Source organism: Gopherus flavomarginatus, chromosome 4, assembly GCF_025201925.1.
Source record: "Gopherus flavomarginatus isolate rGopFla2 chromosome 4, rGopFla2.mat.asm, whole genome shotgun sequence".
Lineage (NCBI taxonomy): Eukaryota > Metazoa > Chordata > Testudines > Testudinidae > Gopherus > Gopherus flavomarginatus.
The window spans coordinates 2,250,540-2,273,562 of NC_066620.1; the positions used below are offsets into that span (position 1 = coordinate 2,250,540).

A 23,023-nucleotide genomic window follows, 5' to 3' on the forward strand; every position below is an offset into this window, starting at 1 on the left:
AAGTAACTTTTGGAAATTTCAAAGTACTCTTTATTTTTGTTCTAATGCAGCTTCCAGGTGGGAGTCTCCCTCAATACGTGAAGACATGCAGCCGGAAATATGGATTGCACAGGAACTGCGGCGTATTGGAGATGAGTTTAATGCTTCCTATTGCCCAAGAAGGGTAACTTTATTTTATTGTATTTTTTTAATTTTCTGTTTCCTTGCATGCAAACTTTGAAAGGGAAAAGGTTTATAATAATTTCTGGAAATACGTCTTGTTGCAAATGTTTCATGTTTCCAAATGTACAGAGATGTGCATAACATAAACATTTGTGTAGATGTGGGTAATACTACCTTACAGAAGCACTAGTCATGACTCCATACTGAAAGTTATTTTGAATTTTTCACTTAAAACTGGGATTCAGCCTCTTCTCTGTGATGTATACAGTGTATCTATCTTTCCCTAATTTAAAGTACCCAGAGCCATCAAAATGCTTTCAAACATGTTTAAGTGCTTTGCTGGATCAAGACCATAATCTGCGAGTAAAAATTGTGTGTGTGTGTGGGGGGAGAGGGGTACATTTAGTTTTTCAGGTAAACCTGCAAATTTAGTTTGAGTTAAAACTCATTAAAACGGGGCCTTTTAAGAAACTCTGGTGACTCTTGCTTTTCTTTTACTTATGTATCTAAAACACCACTGCTCCCACAACCCCCAAACTATGCACGTACCCATAGGCTGAGAGTCTCTCAGACAGAGGCTGCTTTTTATATTTTTAAAATAATGCAACAATTTTTGTTTCTGTGTTGTGATGTTGATGGACAGATTTTTTAGATGCTGAATGGATGATCCAGCACCATCATCTTTAATTTAAAGATATGTCTTGTTATTTCTCCTGCATGTCCTCCCCCCTCACGGCCAGTTGCCCCCAAGGTCGCCCCAAATGCTGTTCCTCATTCCCCAGGCACATTCTTGCTCCTCCTCTGCTCTTATGAGGGGTGGGCAGTCATATGTGGGATGCCTGTAGGGCAAACAGCCAGGATGTGGGGACATGGGCGGTGAGTGGAGATGTAGGAACTGGGATGGAATAGTTCTGGGTCAGTTGGTTACCTCAGTGCTGAGGTGGCAGTCCTTGGACTTCGCCACTGCTCCCTTGGCACTCCAGCACAGCCCTGCTCTGACCTAGGCACCCTCTACAGACATGTGCTTCCCTGCACACAACTCTGCTCCCCTCCTGCAGTGTGTTTGAAACTTTTCTCATCTTATTTTTCAATCTTAAAATGTACTGGTACCATTTTAAAAAAACCACATACAATTGTAATGCTGTAAAATTCTGCCTTTGACTATGAGGCAAAGCGGATAGAATTGAAATTACAAATCAACCCTAAAACTAAGCTAACAATTATTTTTTAGAAGGAATTAAGTCAAAGTGATCAACTTGGCTTTACAATATTAATTCTACATTGCTTGCATATTTATATGTGCAATTTCTAGCCATTAACTTGTCCTTTCACTCTTTTGAGAGGAGAACTACACTAAGCAAAGTGTCACTAGGTCATAGTCATAAAGTTTAAGGCTAGCAGGGATGACCAATTCATTACTCTGACCTGTGTATCACGGGTCACTAACACTGCCCAGTTACCGCCATGCTAAACCAACAAGCATAATTAGACCAAAGTGTTACTGCCCTCAGCAGACTAACCTGCTGTGTGCCGCAGGCCGAGAACAGCGCAGACAGGTGCACCGGTACCCGATGTCCCTATCGATTAAGTGAGAGATGAGATGTTAACTGCTTGGATTTTTAACTGATTTCCATGAATGGTAAGTCAGTGACATAAGATTATTCATTTAAAAAAAAATTTTTTTTTAAAGAGAATCCATACTTTCATTTTGGGGGCTTTCAACTGTCTCAATCTCAGTGCAACGTGTTCTTCTCCCAGGCTGCCTCTTGACCCCCTGGGCCCTGTTCACTGTTCTCTTGTGTGTCATCTAGGTCTCTGTACACCCTTAGTTCTCTCCTGATGTTGCTAGTACTTTGTGTGAGATACTGAGTTTAGCAGCGTATACCACAGCTACATTAACACAATCTGAAGAAAAATCTTTTTCTAAGTATTTTAATTTGTTTTTCTTTTTAGTTTTTTGTTAATGGAACAAGCTGATGGAAAAGACTTTCTTTCTTGTTACCTGGATTATCCTATCGTTGTTGGGGGAGGGAGTTTCCTTTTCCCCAAGTCAATTGTACATGCTGTAGCACCAATAAAAAAGGTAATGGAGTCCTAGTTCCACCCACTGGAGAATTCTGCCTGGCACAACGGATATTCTGTGATGTGTGGTCTGGTTCTCTCATTTTTCTTTTTCTTTGAGGTTTATGCACTGGCGGAATGTGTTTTGGAGTCATTACTGTTGACTTCTTTCCACTATAGGTTTTCTACATCTCATTGGCTATAGTGCTACATTATATAATGTCTCTCCTTTGATTGTGGTTAGAATCAGATCTTGAACAAGAACATTCACAGGATGCATTCATGCTATATTGTTTGTCATCCTATCTTCTGGCCTTGGAGATATACTACAGCTATATGCATTTATTTCAGCAATTGTATAGTTTAACATATATTTATTGAGGTTATTAATTTTTACATTTATGTTCAAAAATTTACTAGATTTTTATGCATAATTTGTGTCAAATTGCAGTTGGAGGGAAATTGGAATTAAATTAAAACTGTGCAGAACTCTGCATTCTAAAATTGCTAAAGTAGTTACAACTAATAATGTGCTGCATATGTAAGGTGGAGGGGAGTAAGTTCATCAAAACATGCTTTGCATTTGAAACTAGCTGATTGAACTAAGTATTATCTGTGGTGAGTGAATGGAACTGATAGTTTCTGGTTACTGTGTCCTTCGAGGTTTCAGAACTAGTAGATCTTATCCTCTCGCATCTTGGTTTTATTCAGAGATTTGATGAGAAAAATAAGCTTTCCTGCTTTTTGAACTCCCATTTGGTTTCTCAACTTTGAACTAGTCATTGAACTGAGCTAGGAGAGTAGAATGTAATGATGAAACTAGTCTCTGACAAAAGTTGGATCAGCACTAACAAACTGCTTAGCCAGTGATTTCTACCAGTTAACTGTTTTTTTAAAAACATTGGTGGTAAATATGTAGTGCTTGAATATTGTTCCAATTTATTGTTAATTATCTTAAGATATAAGTTGTCATAATTGCAAATTTAATTTGAAATAGGTTTTCAAAGAAAAATATACTAAAATTTGATTTTAAAATGGTTTTTTATTTAAAATTACAAAAATTTGAATTAAAAAACCCACTTTTAAATTTGCAATTATTGTCAACTTGTCAAACTGTTACCATGTTCAACTTATTATACGAAGAGATTCAGCCAGGGTGGATTTTTGTGTAATTGAACATGGTAACAGTTTGACAAGTCATCTGACACCAAAGATAAAACACATTAATCCATAGGGCTTCGAGAGGGTAATGGATAGTGTTGTTGCTCTGTCTAAAGATAGTATAATTATCCTGTGGTATTTCAACTGGACCCATTCTCAGTCATGTGCTAACTGCATTTTAAAGAAACAGAGTAGTACGATGTGTGGGTTGTTGCAAAAGTTTTTCTCTTAGAGGGGCTTATGTTCAAATCTGTGTAAGGTCACAAGATTTTAATAGACTTGAGCACATTTTAATACCTGTTGGTAGTCTGTTCAAGAGAAAATCAGAATTGAAATAAAAAGGTTGTGATAGGCACTGGAAAATTATATAATTAATTTATATAATTTTCATTTTTAATCCCATTTATACATCCAAACAATCCGTTTGCTCCTTTTGACTGTTGCTGTACCATGGGCATGTGTCTTTTCTTAAGCTGACCACAGTAATGCTCTGGCCTCTTTCTTGAACGGTTAGTTAAATTGGTTAGTTAAATTCTAAATAAACAGTTAGTACTTGCAGTTCTGTTTTGTTAACGCTGAAATTAATCTGCTGCTGTTTTCCTCATTCACCTGCAAGTGATAACTAAGATGGCTGTGATGACTCTGCTTTTAGAGACAGATGTTTGGTCATTATATCACAAGTTTTAAGATGTGCTTTTATCCAAGATTTGAAAAAATTACCAATTCTGAGGCAAAAGGAGTGAAAAATCGATAAAGCATTCCCTCCCAAAATCTATGAAATGGCAGAATTCAAGATATGAGTGTTCCATGGATTTATAGAAAGGCAATATAATATTTTCTGTCTTATTATATATCCCTTTTTCAAGGACTCCCAAACTTCTGTTCGCTTTTTTGACTGCCGCTACACATTGAGTGGATATTTTCAGAGAACTATCCATGATGACTCCAGCGTCTTTCTTGAGTGGTAACAGTAATTTGGACCCTATCATTTTATATGTATAATTGAGATTGCTTTCCAATGTACATTACTTTGCATCTATCAACATCAAATTTCATCAGCCATTTTGTTGCCCAGTCACCCAGTTTTGAGAGATCCTTTTGTAACTCTTCGCAGTCTGCCTGGGACTTAACTATCTTGAGTAGTTTTATATCAGCTGCAAATTTTGCCACCCCACTGTTTACCCCTTTTTCCAGATCATTTATGAATATGTTAAATAGGTCAGGTCCCAGTACAGACCCCTGGGGAACACCACTCTTTACCTCTGACCATTTATGCCAAGAATGAGAAGTAAATTTCCTGCCTTTTTTCTTTTCCCCTTTGGGAGCCTTTACTACAGAGGATAAAATAGGTGTTACCAGTCATCTGCAGGGTACTTTGTGGAGTTCTCTTCCTTCCCCATTGATTAGTAGATTTGTACCTTCTCCTTCCATCAGGATGAAAGGACAGCCATGACCAGGGCTTTGTGCAGCACTTACTGGAGAGCCAAACAATCCAGCTCATTCCAAAATACCAGCTACATTTTTAGGAATTTACTTCTTTCTATAGTATACAGGCTCTACATGGTCACTAGGGGCCCAATTAGTGTTAGATCGCAAGTGGCTCAATTCTTCTGTCATCTAGGTTCACTCAAAACAGAAAGCACTTGGTCCATCACAGCTGCTGTTTGACCTTAGGAGACTTCCTCAGTGCTCATCAAGGATTCCTGCGGTTTGCAACAGACCCTCAGCGTTTTCAGTGTTCCGTTTCTCTCTTTGGCCCAACACTAGCCCTGAGAGGTTGTTCGGAGATCATGATGGTGGTGCCTGCAGCTATCCATTACAAAATCTCCCCATTCTTTACCTGGATAATGGGCAGCTTGGGGCTTTTAATGAGTGAGTCAGCTTTATTAGCAGTTCTAGCCATAGTGTTTCCTCCAGCTCAACAAGACAAACTTGATAAACCAAGACAAAAGCAGGCTCATCTGGGGGCTCCTTTGGATATTGTCATCAGGCTCAGGGAGATGCAGACCCAGTTAATGGAAGTCATGACCTGGCTCACAGAACTGTTGCCATAGGCCAGGAGGTTTTCCTGTCCTCTCCTGTGAACTTTCCTGAATCAATTCTCCCCCACTCAGCAGAGCTTCATGTGTCTGTTCTTCTCAGAAGTCCTCCTGGTGGTGGCAGCTGTCCAGGGAATTTATTGAAAGATATGCCCTTGCAGGAGTCACATCATCACCACCAATGTCAGTCTTAAGCTGGGAAACAGCTCTCCTATCCAGAAACACCAAGGAAATGTGGTCCAGACAGGACCACATCAAGGTCCTTGACTTCTGAGCAGCGAGCCTAGCCTTGTTTCAGTTCAAGGACATGGTGTCTGACTGACTCTGCTGTGGTGGCTGGCCCCTGATCTGTAACTAAAGGGGAGAACTTCAGACAGAGAGGAGAGGGCTCTCTTAGAAGAGATGGAGAAGGATATCAGAACTTAGCAGCCATGCGGCTAGCTGGCTGTACAGGAGATGTACAGGTAGACTGGTGAGTCGCCCAGGCATCCTTTATAGTGCGCAGTCCCTGAACAGGACAGCCATCCTCTCACATTGCTCGATCTGGGGTAGGATTGAAGTGCACCTCCTTTGCCTGTCAGCAGAATTACAAGCTGAAAAGTCTCAGCATGCAGAGAAGGCATGTTTCAGCAATCTCTGATCCTAGGGCTCATGTTGCAGGATTCTGCCCCTTAGGGTATCTCTACACTGCAGTTAAACACCTGTAGCTGGCTTTTCTCAGCTAACTCAGGCTTGGGCTACCAGGCTGTAAAATTGCAGTGCAGATGTCTGGGGTCCCAGAGTCCAGGCTACAGCCCAGCACTGGACATCTACACTGTAGTTTTATAGCCCAAGCCCCAGTCAGCTGACATGGGCAGCCATGGGTAGAGAGACCCTTAGTGACCAGAATTTTCAGGTTAGCGGAACTGATTTGGTAAAGTCTGCATAGGTTGTCCCTCCTTGGAACCTCAATGCTGTATTTTTCACTAGGAACCACTGGCCTCTGCATTTTCATTTTGGTTCTCAGCCCAAGTGGCTTTTCTAGGGGCTATTACCTGTGCATGGATAGCAGGTGAACTGGAAGCCCTCTCCTGCCACTACCTCTCTGCTTTCCACAGTGATAAAGTATCCGAGGGGTTCTCAGATTGTGATTAGGAGAGTGACTGTTTAGCAAAGGTGGGTTGCTAACTGAAGAGATATAGACATCTGCTATAGCAATGGAGGAGCAGCAACCCAGAATCCAAAGTGTTGTAGCCCTTTCTAGAGGCAACATTTTTAGGCAAGGCCAAAATTCGCATTTTAACAACCCTGAACAGGAGTTTTCAGAGCATAGAAGAGACTAGAGTCTAGTTATATTCACTCTACAGCTGTTGATTCTCATGCACTTTTTTGTTTTCAAGGCCTAGATACTGTTTCTGTCTTAAGATACTTCTTTTAAAACTTCTGTTTTCCTCCTTGTCAGTTCCTTACAGTTGCCAACTTTAATGCTTTATACAAGCTAAAGAAAATTCAAGACACTAGGTGTAACTTTTGTGTGATGTGTGGGTATATGCAGTGTTGTATCCATGCTGGTCCTCAGATTTTAGAGACAAGGTGGGTGAGGTAATATCTCTTATTGAACCAACTGTTTTTGATGAAAGAGACAAGCTTGCAAACCACGCAGAGCTCTTCAGGTTTGTGTGAGTGTAGTCGCTAGTAATTTTTCTTGGTCCATTTTAAAATGGACAGGAGTAAAATTGGTTCATGTTTTCATTTCTATCATTCTTAGTGTGGTCTTTATGAGCCTTGGAGATGGCGTGTGGTGCACTCTGCATAAACTTTAGTGCTGTCTCTCATCAAATTGGGGGCTTTCAGAGCATATGAATAATGTGCCTGCTCATAGTTCCCTAAACTTACTGGCACTGACATCAGTGGATTATCTCCTCCTAAATATTGCCACAGTTGTTGTTTTGCATATTGCAGCCTTTTTTGTTACTGTAGGAAGAAATGTAATTGTTTTTCAGTGGTTGAGTCATTAAGCCCTTTGTTTTCTTTAAGGAGGAGTATCTGGGAAATTACAACTTAAACATGCAATTTTGTCCATAAAGTGCTCAACTCAGTCTCCATTGCCAGTTGAAAGCCAGTGTAGAATGTTTTATAGATTTAAAAGTTGTATATATGTTCTAATTATCATAGCAAATGGGTCTGAAAGTGACAATAATCATTGAACAGGGCTGATTGCAATATTGGCTCTCAAATAAAAAAAATGGGTGTGCTTTTTTTTGGTTGCTTCGGGGTCGGGGGGAACAAAACGCCACCACCAGACATGGCTATACCACAGATTTTGACTACAGTTTAATTTGTCATTGAATTGTTTTGGAGGGAGGATCAAATGTTTTTATTTTGTATAAAATCGAGAGGTAAATTGAGGGATATTAAACATTCTTAATGGTGCAAAAGTCTGAAGTTATGTCGTGAGGTTAGAAAGAGGGGACTGAGTGAATGATCAGTGCAAAAATAGCACTCTGTCAGAGAGGTGTCAGAGTGCAGCAATGCGCACTGGCTCAGCACTTGATTCCTTGCATTTTCTGTTAGGCAAAAGGCTGTTGGCATTGACTGTACGTGTACAGTCCCTTTTGTCCACTGACTCGGATTGCCATCTGCCAGTATGCTGCCGAGAGTGGAGAAGCAAATTGCAGGGCCCCCTCCCCCAAGCTGTTGGGTGATGGATGGGTGGGTGAGATCACTGTCTTGCTTTGCTTGGTTGGGGAAGGGCAATAAGAGTGAGTGCCCCCTTCTGTGAGGAAGAGAAGTGAGGAGCTCCCCTTCTAAGTAGATAGGCATGTAGGGGAGAGGAAAGAGCAGCTCTTCATGTCATGCCAGTTATCCCCGGCTGGAGCTTCAAATATACCATGTAATCCATTTGTTTCCTCCTTACCCTCTGTCCATAGCTTCGTTTCAAGCTATTCTTTTATACTTGGTAGCTGGCGGGGCGTGGGGACCACCAGAGAACTGCTGGGAAACCATGGACTTCTCTGGGTGAGGTCAAGTGGGATGTGTTTGGTATTTTGTTCCTAGCTAATAGGTTTAGTCCTCTGGTGAGTGTTCAGAGTCCTAGTGTTTCTTTGAGTTTGATGTGATGTGCTGCAGTGAAAGGCAAGCAGTTTTTGTGTTCTCATTGTAACTTGCTCTCCCAAACCTCATCCTCCGCCATCCCTGTCTGAGAACAGTCTGGATGTGCTGACCTTCAGGGCATGTCTACACTTGCCATTTAAAGCGCAAAATGTCCCTTTTTTGCGCAAAAACTATGGGAGCTTCTACACTTGGCCAATGACTTTCTGTAGTGAAATTCAGAAGTTGCACCGCAAACAGAAAACCACCTCCACAAGAGGCGTACAGCTCTTAACGCTGATCCTTTTGCGGTGATGTGCAAGTGAAGACACATTCTCCCTGTTTACAGAGCTTTGAGCCTCCTCAGGATATCCCACAGGGCCTAGGTGACCACTTTGATGTCAGAGCAGTGGAGCTGCTGGCCAGGGAAACAGACGTCCCCCCCTCCCCTGTAAACCCCTGGGAACTTTGAAACTCCTCTTCCTGGTTTCTTGGCAAGTGCTGACTTAGCTGGCCAGGAGACAATGGCTGCTCCACAGAGCAAACAATCCCCTGCTTGGATCAGTGCTGAGCTACTGGAGCTCATCAGTGTCTGGGGACAGGAGGCAGTGCAGGGACCCAGCATGCCCCAAGATCACCCCCTTCCCTCAAGACCTATCCTCCAAATGGAGAGAGCTGCACTGTGAGATAGCTGCCCTCATTGCTTAGCGATGGAAGTACTGCAAACGTGAACACTCTCTGACACCTGTGGAAGTGAGTGAGGACACAAACCAGCGCTTTTCTATTGTGGGTTCCCTATCACCGGTGAAACTGACAGCGCAAAAACTCTGCAGGTGTAGACATAGCCTCAGTGTGCTGTGCACAGCTTCTCCATCTGCTGGGGCCTCAATGGGACTGAGGTGGGGAGCGGGGGTAGGCAGTTCTGTCATAGGGTTTGGGGGGGGGGGTTGTTGGTGAGGTTCTGTTAGGTTCAGCTGTGAGGAGGTAATGTGTGTGTGTGTGTGTGTGTGTGTGTGTGTGTGTGTCGGTGATTGCTGTCAGGTACTCCGTGCTAAAGAGGCACCTTTTATCCTGCTGGAAATTAAAATAACAATTTGTATTACTGCATTGCCTGGGGCGCTAGGCACAAACTGGAGCAACACTGTGTTCAGCGCTGTACAAACACAACAAAAAGCTGGTCCCTACCCCAAGGGGCTAAAAATAGGAAGGGGCTTTGTGTGATATTTTTTTTCTTGAGTGTACTGATTCCAGGAGAGAGAGAGAGAGAGAATGCATGTGGTTCTCATCCAGGGGTACGCATACCCCTGAGGTTAGTCATATGTCTTCTGGGGGGAAATCAACTCATCTAAAGATTTTTGCCTATTTTACAACAAGCTACTAAAAAGCATTAGCTTGGTCATTATAAACTAAAATGTCATACAGGCAATGCTTTGTTTATACTGCTTGACAGACTGTACACTGAAATGTAAGTATGATATTTATATTCCAATTGATTTATTTGAGAATGTCAGCAATTTTTCAGTAATAGTGTGCAGTGACACTTGTATTTTTATGTCTGATTTTATAAGCAAATAGCTCTTAAGTGAGGTGTAACTTGGGGGTAGGGAAGATAAATCAGATTTCTGGTACAATAATCAGGAAAGGTTGAGAGCCACTGGTATAAGGCAACTGGGAGTTGCACCCAGGGCAGCCCCTAGGGGGGTGCAGAGCCTGGGACAACCCCCCCCCCCACCTCCAGCCCAGGCCCTGCCCTCACTCCGCCTCGCCTCTTTCTGCCCCAATTCCACCCCAAGCCGCTGCCCTGCCCCCCTCCCCCAAGCCTCTTTCCTGCTCTGCCCCCTCCTCACCCCATTCCACCCCTTCCCCCAAGCCCCTGAGCGATGCTGGGAGCCAGCGGAGCGGGCTGGGACTGGGTCGCTCACTGCTGCCAGCACCGGGCCCCCTGCTAATCCCTCAGACCACCCTGGACCCCATGTCCCAAAGTGCGGGGCCCAGGATGGCTGTTCTGGTCCATCCTATGGATCGGATGGCTCTGGTTGCAACTTTTCCCAAGTTGAAAATTTGTATTTTCAAACCATTCCTACCTGGCATTCCTACCCGCCTTATAGTATTAAAAGTGAAAGAATTCTAGCAATCTAATGGCCATTTGTGCTGTTCCTTGTTTGCACTTCAGTCTGCTTGAAGGGTGAAACTACTCTGGTCAGTTTCACTTTCTGCTTTGCAAGCACAATGCTGCTGCTGCTTTCTCATCTCCAGCCTTGGAGAAGAATGTTCTTATGTCTTTTAAACTTAAAATAACAAAACTAAATTTTGGCCCTACTTTTGGAGATTCCTTAAATCAGTAGTGACCAAACACTTTGACAATGAATGGGTAAAGAGCTGTACATCTCTGCACAGTACTGGTGCTTGAAAATAACCTCCCTTATTTGAGTGATTAAAATTGGGATGGTGGCTGCCGAGACCCGGGTCTGCCGGTACTGGCAAACCCTGCTAGTGTAGATGCAGATAATACAGGCTAAACAATACTTTTATAATGGGTTGGTGGGCAAAATAACCTTTACTAGCGAAAGCACTGCTATGATAACTGCGACTACACCAGGGCTTTGCCAGCACAGAAATGTTATGCACTCCAAAAAACCTCAAAATCCCTGTCCTAACTGACACTGTTCTATAGGCAAAAGTATCTAGTGTAGACTGGGGCCTTAGTCAGTGGAATCCTGTAGTGAATCCCTGCCTGTGAAATGCTCTGTCTGACAGGAGGTGCTCTTTCTGGCAAGACAAGATCTTTCCTTGTTTGTCTCCTCCCATGTACTCATACCTGTATTATAAATCTTCACTTCTCTTCTTTTGTCTCAAACCCCGTTTTTTCTGTCTGCCTAATCTGCTGCTGAACTGCGTGAAGTTGCTCAGCTAGAGGCTCAGTGCAGGATCTCTTCTGCCTGTGTAATTTGCTGGACATCTGTCACAAAGGGGAGGAGAATAGACCTGGCAGGCTGCAGGCCTGCAAATCCTGCTGTTCAGTCTGTTGCAATGGGCAATCTTGTCTGGCTGCATTCGACCGCCAGCATTCTAACGGTGCTAATCTTGTGGCACGGGGATATGCAGATGGACTAGAGAGCCCGGGTATATTTCAGTGTCAGCGGGGCAAAAGGGGAAAAGTCTCCTCTTGCACTCTACATTGGAAACTGTGTACATTTAATGACTATTCATTATGTCATACGACTAGATAGAGCCATGAGAAAAACATCTCATCTTTGTGTCAAGGGCATAATTTCTGCTATTCTCCAGGGCATGTACAGGCATGAATTTCCTGCACTAAATATAAAGTGTATCTTATTTTACAAGAGTATAGCACAGAGAAAGAAAGGTATTGAAGCTTGTTTTTGTTCAGAATAAGTCGTCACTTTTTTAGGTGGCTGTGCCTGCCTATTAAGATTGTTTAGGCTCTACAGGACTGTTTTAGAACAAATAACTCCTCTCCTGAAGTACATTGTCTGTCTCTTCACTGCTGTTGCCCTGCTCTTGTTTTTGTGAATGATGCAGTTGTTCTGCCTTAGGCAGCGTATGCAAAGAAACCAGCAGGCTACACTAAAATTCACATTACTACAGCTGAGATCTGGTGAATACAGCCGTGTGTGTCGCTCACTCTTTTCTATCATGGCTTGCGATCGAAGCAATTTAGAATTCCATGGGAAGAGGATAGTATTAAACCCTGGTTGCTTCAAAAGAGATCGTTGACTCATATTTTTTGTTCATCTTTGTTAGATCCTATACTGCTCATGATATAAAGACATAAGGGTTCCCACAAGCTGAATCACATGAGCTTAGGGTGCCAGGTGGAAAGTCAGTGACAGTAAAAGCAGATGTGAGCATCTAGTGTAGAATAGGATGAAAATAGAGCATGACTCTGCCAAGTCTATGCATTTCCTGCCAGTCCCTTAACGATGTCCTGGACTGGACTTTTTAAAAGTAATCTTATGCCCCCTCTCCCTGCCCTTTCTTACTGTATTTAGCCTGATTATTTTAACCTTAGAAATATTGTAATAGTTTAGGACAGTGATGTCAACAGTTTCTGTAAAAGATCAACCCAACAGACTCAAGCCCTAAGGATAGGCCAGCAGAAGGGTATAAAAGGTAATTGGGCCCTCAGGACTAAATACCATTCCCCAGCCAGAGTTCTTCCCTCCTGTCCATATCTCATTGGGGCCCAGCCACGCTGTCCACTCCCATGACTTTACTTGCAAGTTGCTGCTCTGTGTCCTCAGCCAGCAGCAACGTGCTGCTTCCCTGTGTGTGTCTCAGCTTTTCATTCCCAGCTCTCAGGCTGTCTGGCTTTGCCACTGCTTCCAGCCTGCTGTTCCTGCTCTTGCACAAGCTGGGACTTCCCACCCAAGTCTGATCGCTTCTGACATCAGGATTATACTTCCTTTTTCCTTGTCTCTAGGGATTTGGAGCTCTGCACTAGCGGACGTTGGACTGGATAACACAGTGGCCTCTGCTGGCTAGTTCCATTTCCACCATCTCATCTGAGCTGGGAGGAAGTAACCAGCGATGAGCCAGCAGGGTCACTTCAGTATGACCTGATCATTGCTGTTAATATGGCTTGACCCAGTAGAAAGGAAACCTCTCCCAATGCCTCCTCTTGGCTACAGGCCTGTGCTTAAATTTCCGACTATCCGTGCTCCTGATGTTTTTCCTTCTATATTGTTAACTTTTTTCCCTCATCCCCTCCCCACAATAGTTGGATATCTGCCACCCTAAACGTTCTGTTGAATGAACTCATGAACGGAGATTGGGAATCCTGCAGTGATGTCAGCTTCAGCGTGATGTCCTGTTTGCCAGCATGTTCCTTTGCTTAGTCTAGGAGAGCAATATATTGTGATTTGACCAGCTGCAAATGACGGCATGTTAAAGAAAAGAACAAGGAATGAAAGGCATTGGCATAACAACTTCAAAAAGTGACAGGTCACTTCCCTCATTAGGAATCCTCTTACAGCAGCCACTGTTCCTATGGCTAGGTATTGCAGCTCATGTGGTCTGTAAGGTCATACATTGCTTGTAGAGCATCTGAGTGCCAGAGCTCAGCAGTGTCTGCGAATGCAGTTACCAACGGTGGATGTGGAGATGGTTCACTTCATCATTCAGACCTGGAAACTGAGCAGAATGCATAGCTAAAAGTTGTAACAACGGGCACTCACAACAGGTCTTTGAAGGAGCAGCTTGCTGTCAAGGTCTGTGTGTTTTCTACATACTCGCTTCCCTGGATTGAACTCCTGTGGATTGTTTTCATTTGGGTATTTTGGCATAAGTGGAATGAAATTCCAGACTCTTGCCTGGATAATTCTTTCATGTCCGTTAGATTAAGGTGGGGAAGTGAATCCTTGGAAAACTGCATTTTCTAAGGGTTAATATTATTCTGGTTAGTTGTGCTGATCGAGTGTATATGCATGTAAGTGGGATTGAACCCTTTCACTGCTGGGTTACTGCCTCTGACCTCCTCGCCCCATCCATCACAGTCCCTCTGCTGCCAGCCTCTTCTCCATCATTCTTATTCCCTTGAACATGCCAACCCCCTGTGGTTCCCTTCCTTCTCCAGCCTCTGCCCCCTTCCTTTGCACCCAACTAACTTTTAAGTCTGTGGAACTCCCTCCCCCAATGTCATTTCAAGTTAAAACTGCTTAGGTGATCTCCCCCACCCCGATAAAGGCTTTGGGTAAAATGTCTGCTTTTTGGCCATTCCTATTTGGGTTTAATGTTCGAAACCTTACCCTATAGTAGTAATAGCCAACTGAAAGAGCCATCGAGCGAGTTCTCTCCTAACAGCTCACTGGTAGTGGCTTCTATAGTTGACATCTGTCAAAAGTAAACTGGTTAAAGAGAAGAGGGTCACCTGTTTCTCCTCTCTGGGGGATGTGGTCATAGCTAGCAAGTGTTTCTTCTTTGCTTACACACATTTCCCTTGACTGAATTATAACTTTCTTTAATTCACAATATTTTCGTCTTACTCAGCCTTATTACTTGATACACTTTAATTATTCTGCAGTCCGCTACAATTTACTTGAATTCCGGGTGTCTCTCATTTTTCTAACATTGGGGTTGGTCAATGGTACAGTTATCCCTGGTGACAAAAAACCTGTAGTAAAGAGCAAGTTGTCTGTCAGACACCCCGGTCCTATTTCCTCCTGTGTGCCTGCTTCCTCATTTCCTGTTGCTTTTATTTTCCTTTTTAAGTCTTTCCACATTCTGGCTTTTAAAACCATTAATTCCTCTGGCAGGGAGTGTTGGGTGATCCCTACATCTAAAAGTTTTCTTCCACCACTAACCAAATGAACCTGAATGCATCACCTCAGCCTGTCTACAGAGGCCCAAGGTCTCTCCCATAGCTGAGACTCCATTGTTGCAGCACAAATGATGCCTGTGGCTTTATGTAATCTTGTCCTTATGGGTGGCCTGAAAAGAAGGAAATAAAATAGATTTGTGCCTTTTTAAAAATTTTATTTCATGACATCTTTACACATTACAGACTTATTTTAAAAAAGTTTTGTTTTGCCTTTGAAATACTACAAAAATTGGGTTTTGTCTTGCTAATGTTTTGAGGGCATAGAAATGTAGATTGAAAGGTTATTCATCCCTTACTTTAAGAGACATGGTATTGGGGGTGGGGGGTGCTAGATAGTTAGGTATCAAAACTTAACTAAAAGTTAAATGTTTCACTCAAATAAAGAACAAAGCTGAACAGTTTGAACAAAACTTATTTCTTCTCCAAATTAAGCAGGTTTCACCAACAGCCTCCTTTATAAATCATATGAAGGAAGGACACAGGTCTAAGAGTTTTTCTTCTACAGATAAACTTCAAACATATCCTCTGTTAATAACGGACACACACAAGCCCTGTTTGGCATTTGCCAGTTCTAGTTAACGGTCCAGACGTTCAACTTCCTGTTCCATTGGGGTCAGTTCACTAGGCTGTACTCTAGGAAACTTACTTTTTCTTTTGAGCAGATGTTAAAAATCTCACTTGTATTTATTGCCCCAATTGAAAATAAAACTTTAAGTTTATTTCAGTAAACGTATGACAAGTCAATATTGAAACTGGAGCAAAATCAGTAGTGTGTAAAAGATCAGCGCATGCTGTGGTTAAGTGTCTCTGCAGGCATTGCATACAGAAAACTGATTTCCTCCCATCTTGTTACGAGATACAGAGAGGAAATGCCCTGGCCTTATCGCAATTCCATTATGTCAAGCAAGTTCTCAAGAGCCAGCGAAGCAGCTTGGAGAAAACTGCACCAGCTGCTGTAGACTTTCTTCTCTATCTGGGGAGATGCTGACTGCCTTGTGTGAATAATTACTGTTAACTTGTCTCAAACCAGTGCTGATTGTAACTGGCCAGAGGCTTCCAGCCAAACAATTACTTACCCTGCCTGTCAGGCAGACAGAGGGGGAAGTGTTCATTTTAAAAGGCAGTACCTGTGTCATTTCACAGCATTTTTGGCTTCATGGGCAAATATTATTATTAAGGAAATCACCAGCATAGTTTTCAGTTCCTAACAATGAAGCAGTTAATCTGATTTTATTGAGAGAGTTGGTTTGTGTGCTTCATTTTTATATATGTTTAGTCACCCTGGAACAATGTCTTCCAAGTTGTGGTCATATGTAATAGAAGTGAAAAACAAATCGGCTCGGTGTGTTTGTATTCATGTCCCATGCCAGCTATTTCATTCCTGTCCCATCAGCTGCTTGCTTTCCTGATTTGCCACATCTAAAACTTGCCAATAGTTCAATATAGTCAAAACATAATACAGTAGAATCTCAGAGTTACAAACTGGCCCATCAACCACGCACCTCATTTGGAACCAGAAGTACGCAATCGGGCGCAGCAGCAGAGACGCACACAAATCAGCACAGTTAAATGTAAACTACTAAAACATAAAGGGAAAGTTGGAAAAGAAATGATTTGACAAGAAAACTTTCTGTGCTTGTTTCGTTTAAGTTAAGGTGGTGAAAAGGAACATTTTTCTTCTGCATAGTTAAGTTTCAAAGCTGTATTAAGTCAATGTAAACTTTTGAAAGAACAACCATAATGTTTTGATCAGAATTACAAACGTTTCAGAGTTACAGCCAACCTCCATTCCTGTTTGTAACTCTCAGGTTCTACTGTATAACAAACGTGCAGTTTTTTATCATTTCCCTCTCCCCCATTTTACATTTTCCCCTTTCAGCTGAAAAGAGCAAAGTTGTTTTCAGATGTCTCTACACAGTTATATAGGCTAAATAGTGTTTACACAGGTGGAGTCACTTGAGAACAATTGGAGGTTCACTAGTTCATTAGTTCTGGCACAGATTGCCCTTAACTTTATTTAACTTCTTAGCATGAATTACACCAAATCACTGGTTTTCTTAAATAAATTACAGCTACCAGATTTTACCCATTGGGAATCTGAAACATTTTTCAGTCAACAATTTGGACTATGACACAATTGTGCTCTGTGAATACCTTGTTGGTTTTATCCAATTTTTTTGTTTTCATCTGTACCAAATTGCATAAATTACATGCTGGGTTTTTTATATGTAGCCAATCTTAGAATCAACTCAGTGTCAGTGTATTAAACATGTACCAGGTTTAAATATAGTGATCGTTGCTATGGTTCTAAAATCAGTGGTCCCCAAACTTTTTATGTTGCATTCCCTTTACCCTTAATGAAATCTGTCTGCGCCCCACCAGGAGCAGGGCCGGGGGCCGAGAGCCAGGGTTGGAGCAGCGCTGGGTGGCTCTCCCTCCGGGGGCTGCCCCAGGCCCTGCTGCACCCCACCCTCCCAAATGTTCCTCTCTGCCCCCCAGTTTGGGGACCACTGTTCTAAATGCATGTGTGCATTCTTACTGTGTTTCTAAAATAGTGAGGAGGAGTCCCTTTCATCTGGTTATAGGTACTGCAGGTGCAAAGTTAACGTTCCACTATATCCCACTTAGCAAAATGGAAGTGATATCTGACCACAGTTTTAAAACAAAAATGCCCAATTATCTTGTTAACTCCTCAATATCCTCTTTAAGTTCTCTACTAAGCCATGATAAACTCGCTTTGGAAATCCCTACAGTGGTTTGAGAAGAACGTATTGAATTACCAAAGGAAACAATGACCTATCAAATGACTAGCTTGCGCCTCTTTAAAAAAAAAACCAAAAAACGTTTATTCTCTTTGTGGTTGGTATTATCCAGCATCATTCTGTTAATTTCAAAATGTTCTATCACAGTCGGTTAGTGTGTAAGCTGGTCATAGGGTCTTCTGGAAAGGAGACTTCAGGAACGAAAAAATAAACATCTTTTCTGTTGCAGGGTTTCTTGGATAATCCAGCAGTAAACCACCAAATTGTTTTGCGCCTGTTACGTTATATCATCCGCCTCATTTGGAGACTGCAGTAATGGCTATGTACAGAGAGACATTCTGAGATTGTCCAGTTGTCACCAGAGTATCCTTTCCATACCTTGTGTATGCAATTAACAAATCCTCCTTTTCCTAAAGGACATACGGGGCAGTAGGACTCCGTGTTTGTACAAAATATGCACAGACTGTCTCATTTTGTCTGTCAGAAAACACGAGGTTTTTTAAATGGCAATTCACTGTGAACACGTCACGATGGATTTTGGAAATGGATATATAAAAGCTTTGTGAGGCAGGACTTTATGTGAGAGTGGTGTTTACGCTGGTTTTTCTTGAACTTTTAAAAGACTGATTTGGAAAGAAAATGATCAAACATTATTGAATGATTTTCATACTCCATTTTCTGGAAACCTGTAGACTGATCTCTGATATATTCTGCAATGGAGTTAACTGAGCCAGCTAACTTGCAGAGCTGCCTTAGTTTGTTATAAAATAACTATGTACAGATGTCCCCCCCAGCCCCCCCCCCTCAGCAAGGAGGGGTCAGATTCATGCTTTCCCTCCATTCCTAACTCATAAATTGAAGCTAATTGAAGAACGGTAGAAGGATTTGCATCAGAACTTCAGTTACCCTGCAAATCTCTACCACCACCCTAAATTCAACTGTGTGTGTGTCACACACAGCATACTTCCTGCTGACTGATTTTAAACTGCAGCTAAGTGCAACTGGTGCGCTCCCCCTGAAACGTCCACCTCTTCCACCCTACCAGCAGGAATCTCAAAGTTGACCTGAATTTTCCAGCCTAACGGTGAAAATATTATGCTTCAAAATCCATACCAAGTTGCCTTTCTAAAAGTTCTTTATATTTAATGAGTCTGGATACGTTTGCATATTATATAACATAGAATGTTGAAGGCTGGGGGATAATAGCACAATGAAATATTTGTGGGGTAAAAGCGTTCCTGAGACACTGCAATCTTGGCCAAAGTTGGAGGGTTGCATAACTTCAGAAACTATTTTAAATTTCACTTAATATTTTACTGTGACTGTTGATAAAAAACCAGCAATACCAACTGGGTTTAATATGTTGGATTTTTGCTAGAGCTGGCTTTGTACTTAAGATCTATTCTGAGAGATGCAAGGAACTAACAGACATTAACAGTTGAACATGTGGACTGCTGACTGTGTTACATCCGTCTTGAGGGCAACGTACAATATTTGAATTGATTGTGGTGGTTCAAAAAATCCCACAAATGAATGAATAAATATGCATTGGAAGCAAAAGTTAGGCCATTTTGAAAGTTCTAGCAAAACTTCCATATAATCTTTTTAAATAATACAATTTTAAGGGCACTCACTGTATTCGTACATCAGACATTCTGTGATTTGTTCAAAGTTTAACCAAAAACAGAACTAAGTTAAATCAAGATTCCTATACTGGAGTGACTTGCTAACTAGGTTGCAGGAGGCATCCAGCACAGGAAAAGTTTTAACTTACCTTTTCTTTTAATTAGATCTTCTTTCTACAGAACTCCCTTTACCGCTTCTTGGTTCACTGAAGTTATTCCAGAAGGCATCATTCTGTGAAACCACAAATACCATGGATTGCAAGACTTGTAAACTTCTGGTCTTTAGAACATAACAGAATGATGCATTCTGTAACAACTTCAGTGACTCAAGAAGTGCCAAGAGGACTTCACAGAAAGAAAAACTTTATTTTTAATTTTGAAGTGTGTATATTGAATGCCGCCCCGAGCCTGTTGCATGGGCACTGTAACCACAAATCTAGGTTTAAACTGAATTTTAATATTGGTTTTATAGTCCACCTTTACACCATGGGAAACTGCATGACGGGTGCTTTGGGAGCGCACAGTTCCTTCAGATGGTGTATTAATGCAGAATTTACCCCAATCGGGCTTCAGAATCTGGCTTCCTTTTGTATGTGATGCAGAGAGCTTGCATGATTCAGTTTTCTATTTGCTACAGTCTACTTCAAAATGCCGCATTTTATTTCTGGTTTCACCAGCACCATAGAAAAGTATGATACGTTTTCTTCCAAAACATTGCAATATGTTCACCAGCGTATGCTGAGTGCCATTGTAATTTTTTTTTTAGTTTTGACAAGTAAATTTGTATAATATGTACTCTATGCACTGACCACTGGTGCCTCTGGGGCAGGTGGGAGGGTTCCTCTAAACATGGCTCAGTTCCCCAGTTGCATTAATTCACCCCCGCAAGCAGTGAATCTGGAGAACAAAAACACACGTTGGCTCTGTAGGCTAAACCTTTGTCCTAGGAGTTGGCCTCAATTATCAAAGCAGTCGGGTTTTTTTTGTTTGTTTGTTTTACTTTTGTAGAGCAATATTGGTGACTTAAATTGTATCTGGAGTTTCAAGCAGAAATTCAGTAGTGCTGATGGCAGATAGTCACTTCCATAACAGCATGGTTTTGGATCATACCAAAGTACTAGGCGTAAAGTGGAGTGGAGAATTCAGAAAGTCCTACATGTAGTGAATTGGGCAGGTATAAATGTATGTTCGGTAAAGAGTTCTCACTGCTACCGGATGCTGGAATAAGACTGGAGGGGCCTAGACACCATTACTTTTGTTCCATTTTCAACATTCCTCACATGTCAGAGGCACACAGCCATTAAATAGCTTAGACAAAAATCAGATTTTCCAACACTAGACATTGCAGTCATCTTTTGAACAGAATTGGACCCTAGCCACTTCCTGGAACGACTTTAGAGTTGATCAGGTGCTTTCAGGTATAAGAGTCTTGAAACCTCCTCATAAAGCCACATTGTCCACTAGTTGTCATGATGAACAGAGTAGAGCTAGTTCTGAAATTTGGAATTGCGATATGCACCTTTCTGAACGCACCAAAGACATTTCTGTTTACAGTACCCCCCGCCCCCACCACACACACACGCACTTCTACAATTGGGGCAGGCATGCGCGCACACACGCTTCTACAAGTGGAGCACTTTATTTCAGTTCTTTTAAATATAGTGCCCTTGGGAGAGTTGGCATCAGTACTACGTATTTTCTCCCTCTCCATCCCACCTCTTAAGGCTCTGCTGGCCCAGTGCCTGAAGACTTGGGTGCTTTCTTTGTACCTTTACCTCTAGCATGGTAGTGCAACAGGTTTGCCACCACACCATGGCTTCAGACTAGCTTACTGTAAGCGTAATAAATGATTTAAAAAACAATTCTGTGAATTATATGAACATTAAAGAACAAGATATTGGCACCATGTGACTTGGACTTCTCTGCGCTCTTGTTTATCAAGAAGTTTCCTGCAGATGTTTTTACAGTATGTATTTTAAAAAAATAACTCAAACTAATCCCATTGTCTTTGACAATTTAAAACTGGTTTTGTGCCTTGGCAACCTGTCTGCCCAGGTTAGATTTGTGGGTGGTTATTGAAATTGTTTCTTAAATCTCAACATAACATTAAAAACAGTTATAATACTTAGTTAGTGGAGGGATTTCTTTTAATTCCATACAATCCACACTCTGCCCTGCCAAAACGGCTTTCTGAAGAATTTTCTTTGGTTGTGGAGAAACCAGATTCAAATTTTCCTACAAAACTTGTATGATACTGTATTATGCTTTTTCTCCTTCAATAACTGTAAATATTTGAGTATTTATTAGATTAGGGCATCATATTATTCTTATCTGAGCCAAATGTCTGTGTGCAATGTTTTTTCTTTTCTTACTATGTCATGTAAAGTTTTGTACAGCATATAAAGTAAATTACTGTTTTTCTAAGTCTTTTTTAGAATTGAACTTGGTAAATACTGTAGATTCTTTTTTCTGTGTAATTAATGCACTCTACTGTTCCATAATGCTGTAACTTGTAGAAATGTTGTATATTTATTTTCTGCTTATTTAAGTTCCTGTAAAGTTTTTAATGAATTTTTACTGGTATATATGGAATTAGTGATTGATCAGTTTAGAGCACTGTCTTCTAATTCAGTGCAATCAATAACGTTTAGTTACTGAGTAAAAGTGCCTAAGTGACTTAGACTCCTAAGTCCCATTTTCAAAAGAGGCTGTGGAGTACTTCAGTCAAAGTCCAGGGGACTTGGGTTTCTGTGCGCCTAAAGTCTCTCTTGAAAATTGTATCCACAATTTAATCCCCCATTTCGGCCACGTTTAACTTTCTGGACTCAATGATTCAGCACCGTAGATAGAGGCAGAGATTTGAAGTAAAATATGATATGGAGATGCAAACTTGGCCAAACACCAAAGCCACATCCCGAATCAATTTGTAGCTCAAAGCATTAATTTGTTACAAATAATGTTTTGCTTAGACCGATAAAGTTATCATCCCAAGGGGGCCAAGGGCAGCTTATTCAAACATATTATTAAACTGAAGTGCAGTATTCTCACTTTTTCAAGACCTAAACAATGTGCCAATCCCCCACCTTCTCGTTCTCCACTGCCTTCAGATTTCACCCTCCCTGTGCTCCTACTGAATCTGGCTGCCTCACTTCATTGCTTCAGCCTGTTGCCAGAATTAAAAATTATGCTGTAGATTTTAGTTCGATAACTTGATAGTGCTTCCTGGTAACTCAATAATAACCCTCTTTTGGGATATTAAACACCTTATCCTCAGTTTACATAGCGCAGGACATGGCTGTTACCTCGTAAACAAGAAGCCCCTGCAAGTTATTTATAGAACTACTTTCTACTTGGATTTTTAGAGTAAACTTTTGCATCCTGGTTTCAAGACCACTCATTACTGTAGCAAAGCTCCTTATCAGGTACAAACATAGCACTGATCATGTACTGATTAATCACTAACTTGTTTCATAGGACCCAGCATATGTAGCATTTTTATTGCAATTTCCCTGGCTTACTTGTGGTTTGCACTGATGAATTTTTGACAGGGTAATTGCCACGTTACTTGTGCAATACTGCTGTACATAGCTACAGATCTTTTTTTAAGATGCAATCTTTTATGTTAATGAATTTTATATAAATAAAACTTTCATCTATTTGTGATGAGTATTATTTTGTTCAAATTCAACATTTTATGCTCTTCTGAGGTAAGGTCTATGGAATTGTAGATGGGGCTTTAATTATTGGTCACTGATACCTGCACATACATGGACCTGTGCAAGTACCACTCACTTTCCCAGGCAT

At 41.5% G+C, this 23,023-nt stretch overlaps 1 protein-coding gene and 1 long non-coding RNA gene across 14 annotated transcripts in view; one reads left to right on the top strand and one right to left on the bottom strand.

Moving 5' to 3' along the window:
- BCL2L11 (BCL2 like 11) overlaps positions 1-23,023 on the top strand; it is an 81,575-nt gene that overhangs the window by 29,881 nt on the left and 28,671 nt on the right. For 11 of the 13 annotated variants that reach the window (XM_050951253.1, XM_050951254.1, XM_050951260.1 and 8 more), the window contains 2 exons: positions 51-163; positions 17,824-22,877. In XM_050951253.1, the coding sequence (XP_050807210.1) occupies positions 51-163; positions 17,824-17,910 (200 nt within the window). In that variant the 3' untranslated portion in view covers positions 17,911-22,877. Of the gene's footprint in view, positions 1-50; positions 164-1,698; positions 1,802-17,823; positions 22,878-23,023 lie in introns of those variants that run through there. The other 2 variants (XM_050951255.1, XM_050951258.1) reach the window with 2 other exon arrangements.
- LOC127049898 (uncharacterized) overlaps positions 10,345-23,023 on the bottom strand; it is a 201,298-nt gene continuing 188,619 nt past the window's right edge. Inside the window, exon 4 of the long non-coding RNA XR_007774098.1 lies at positions 10,345-14,942. This is a non-coding gene — a long non-coding RNA (uncharacterized LOC127049898). The remainder of the gene's footprint in view (positions 14,943-23,023) is intronic.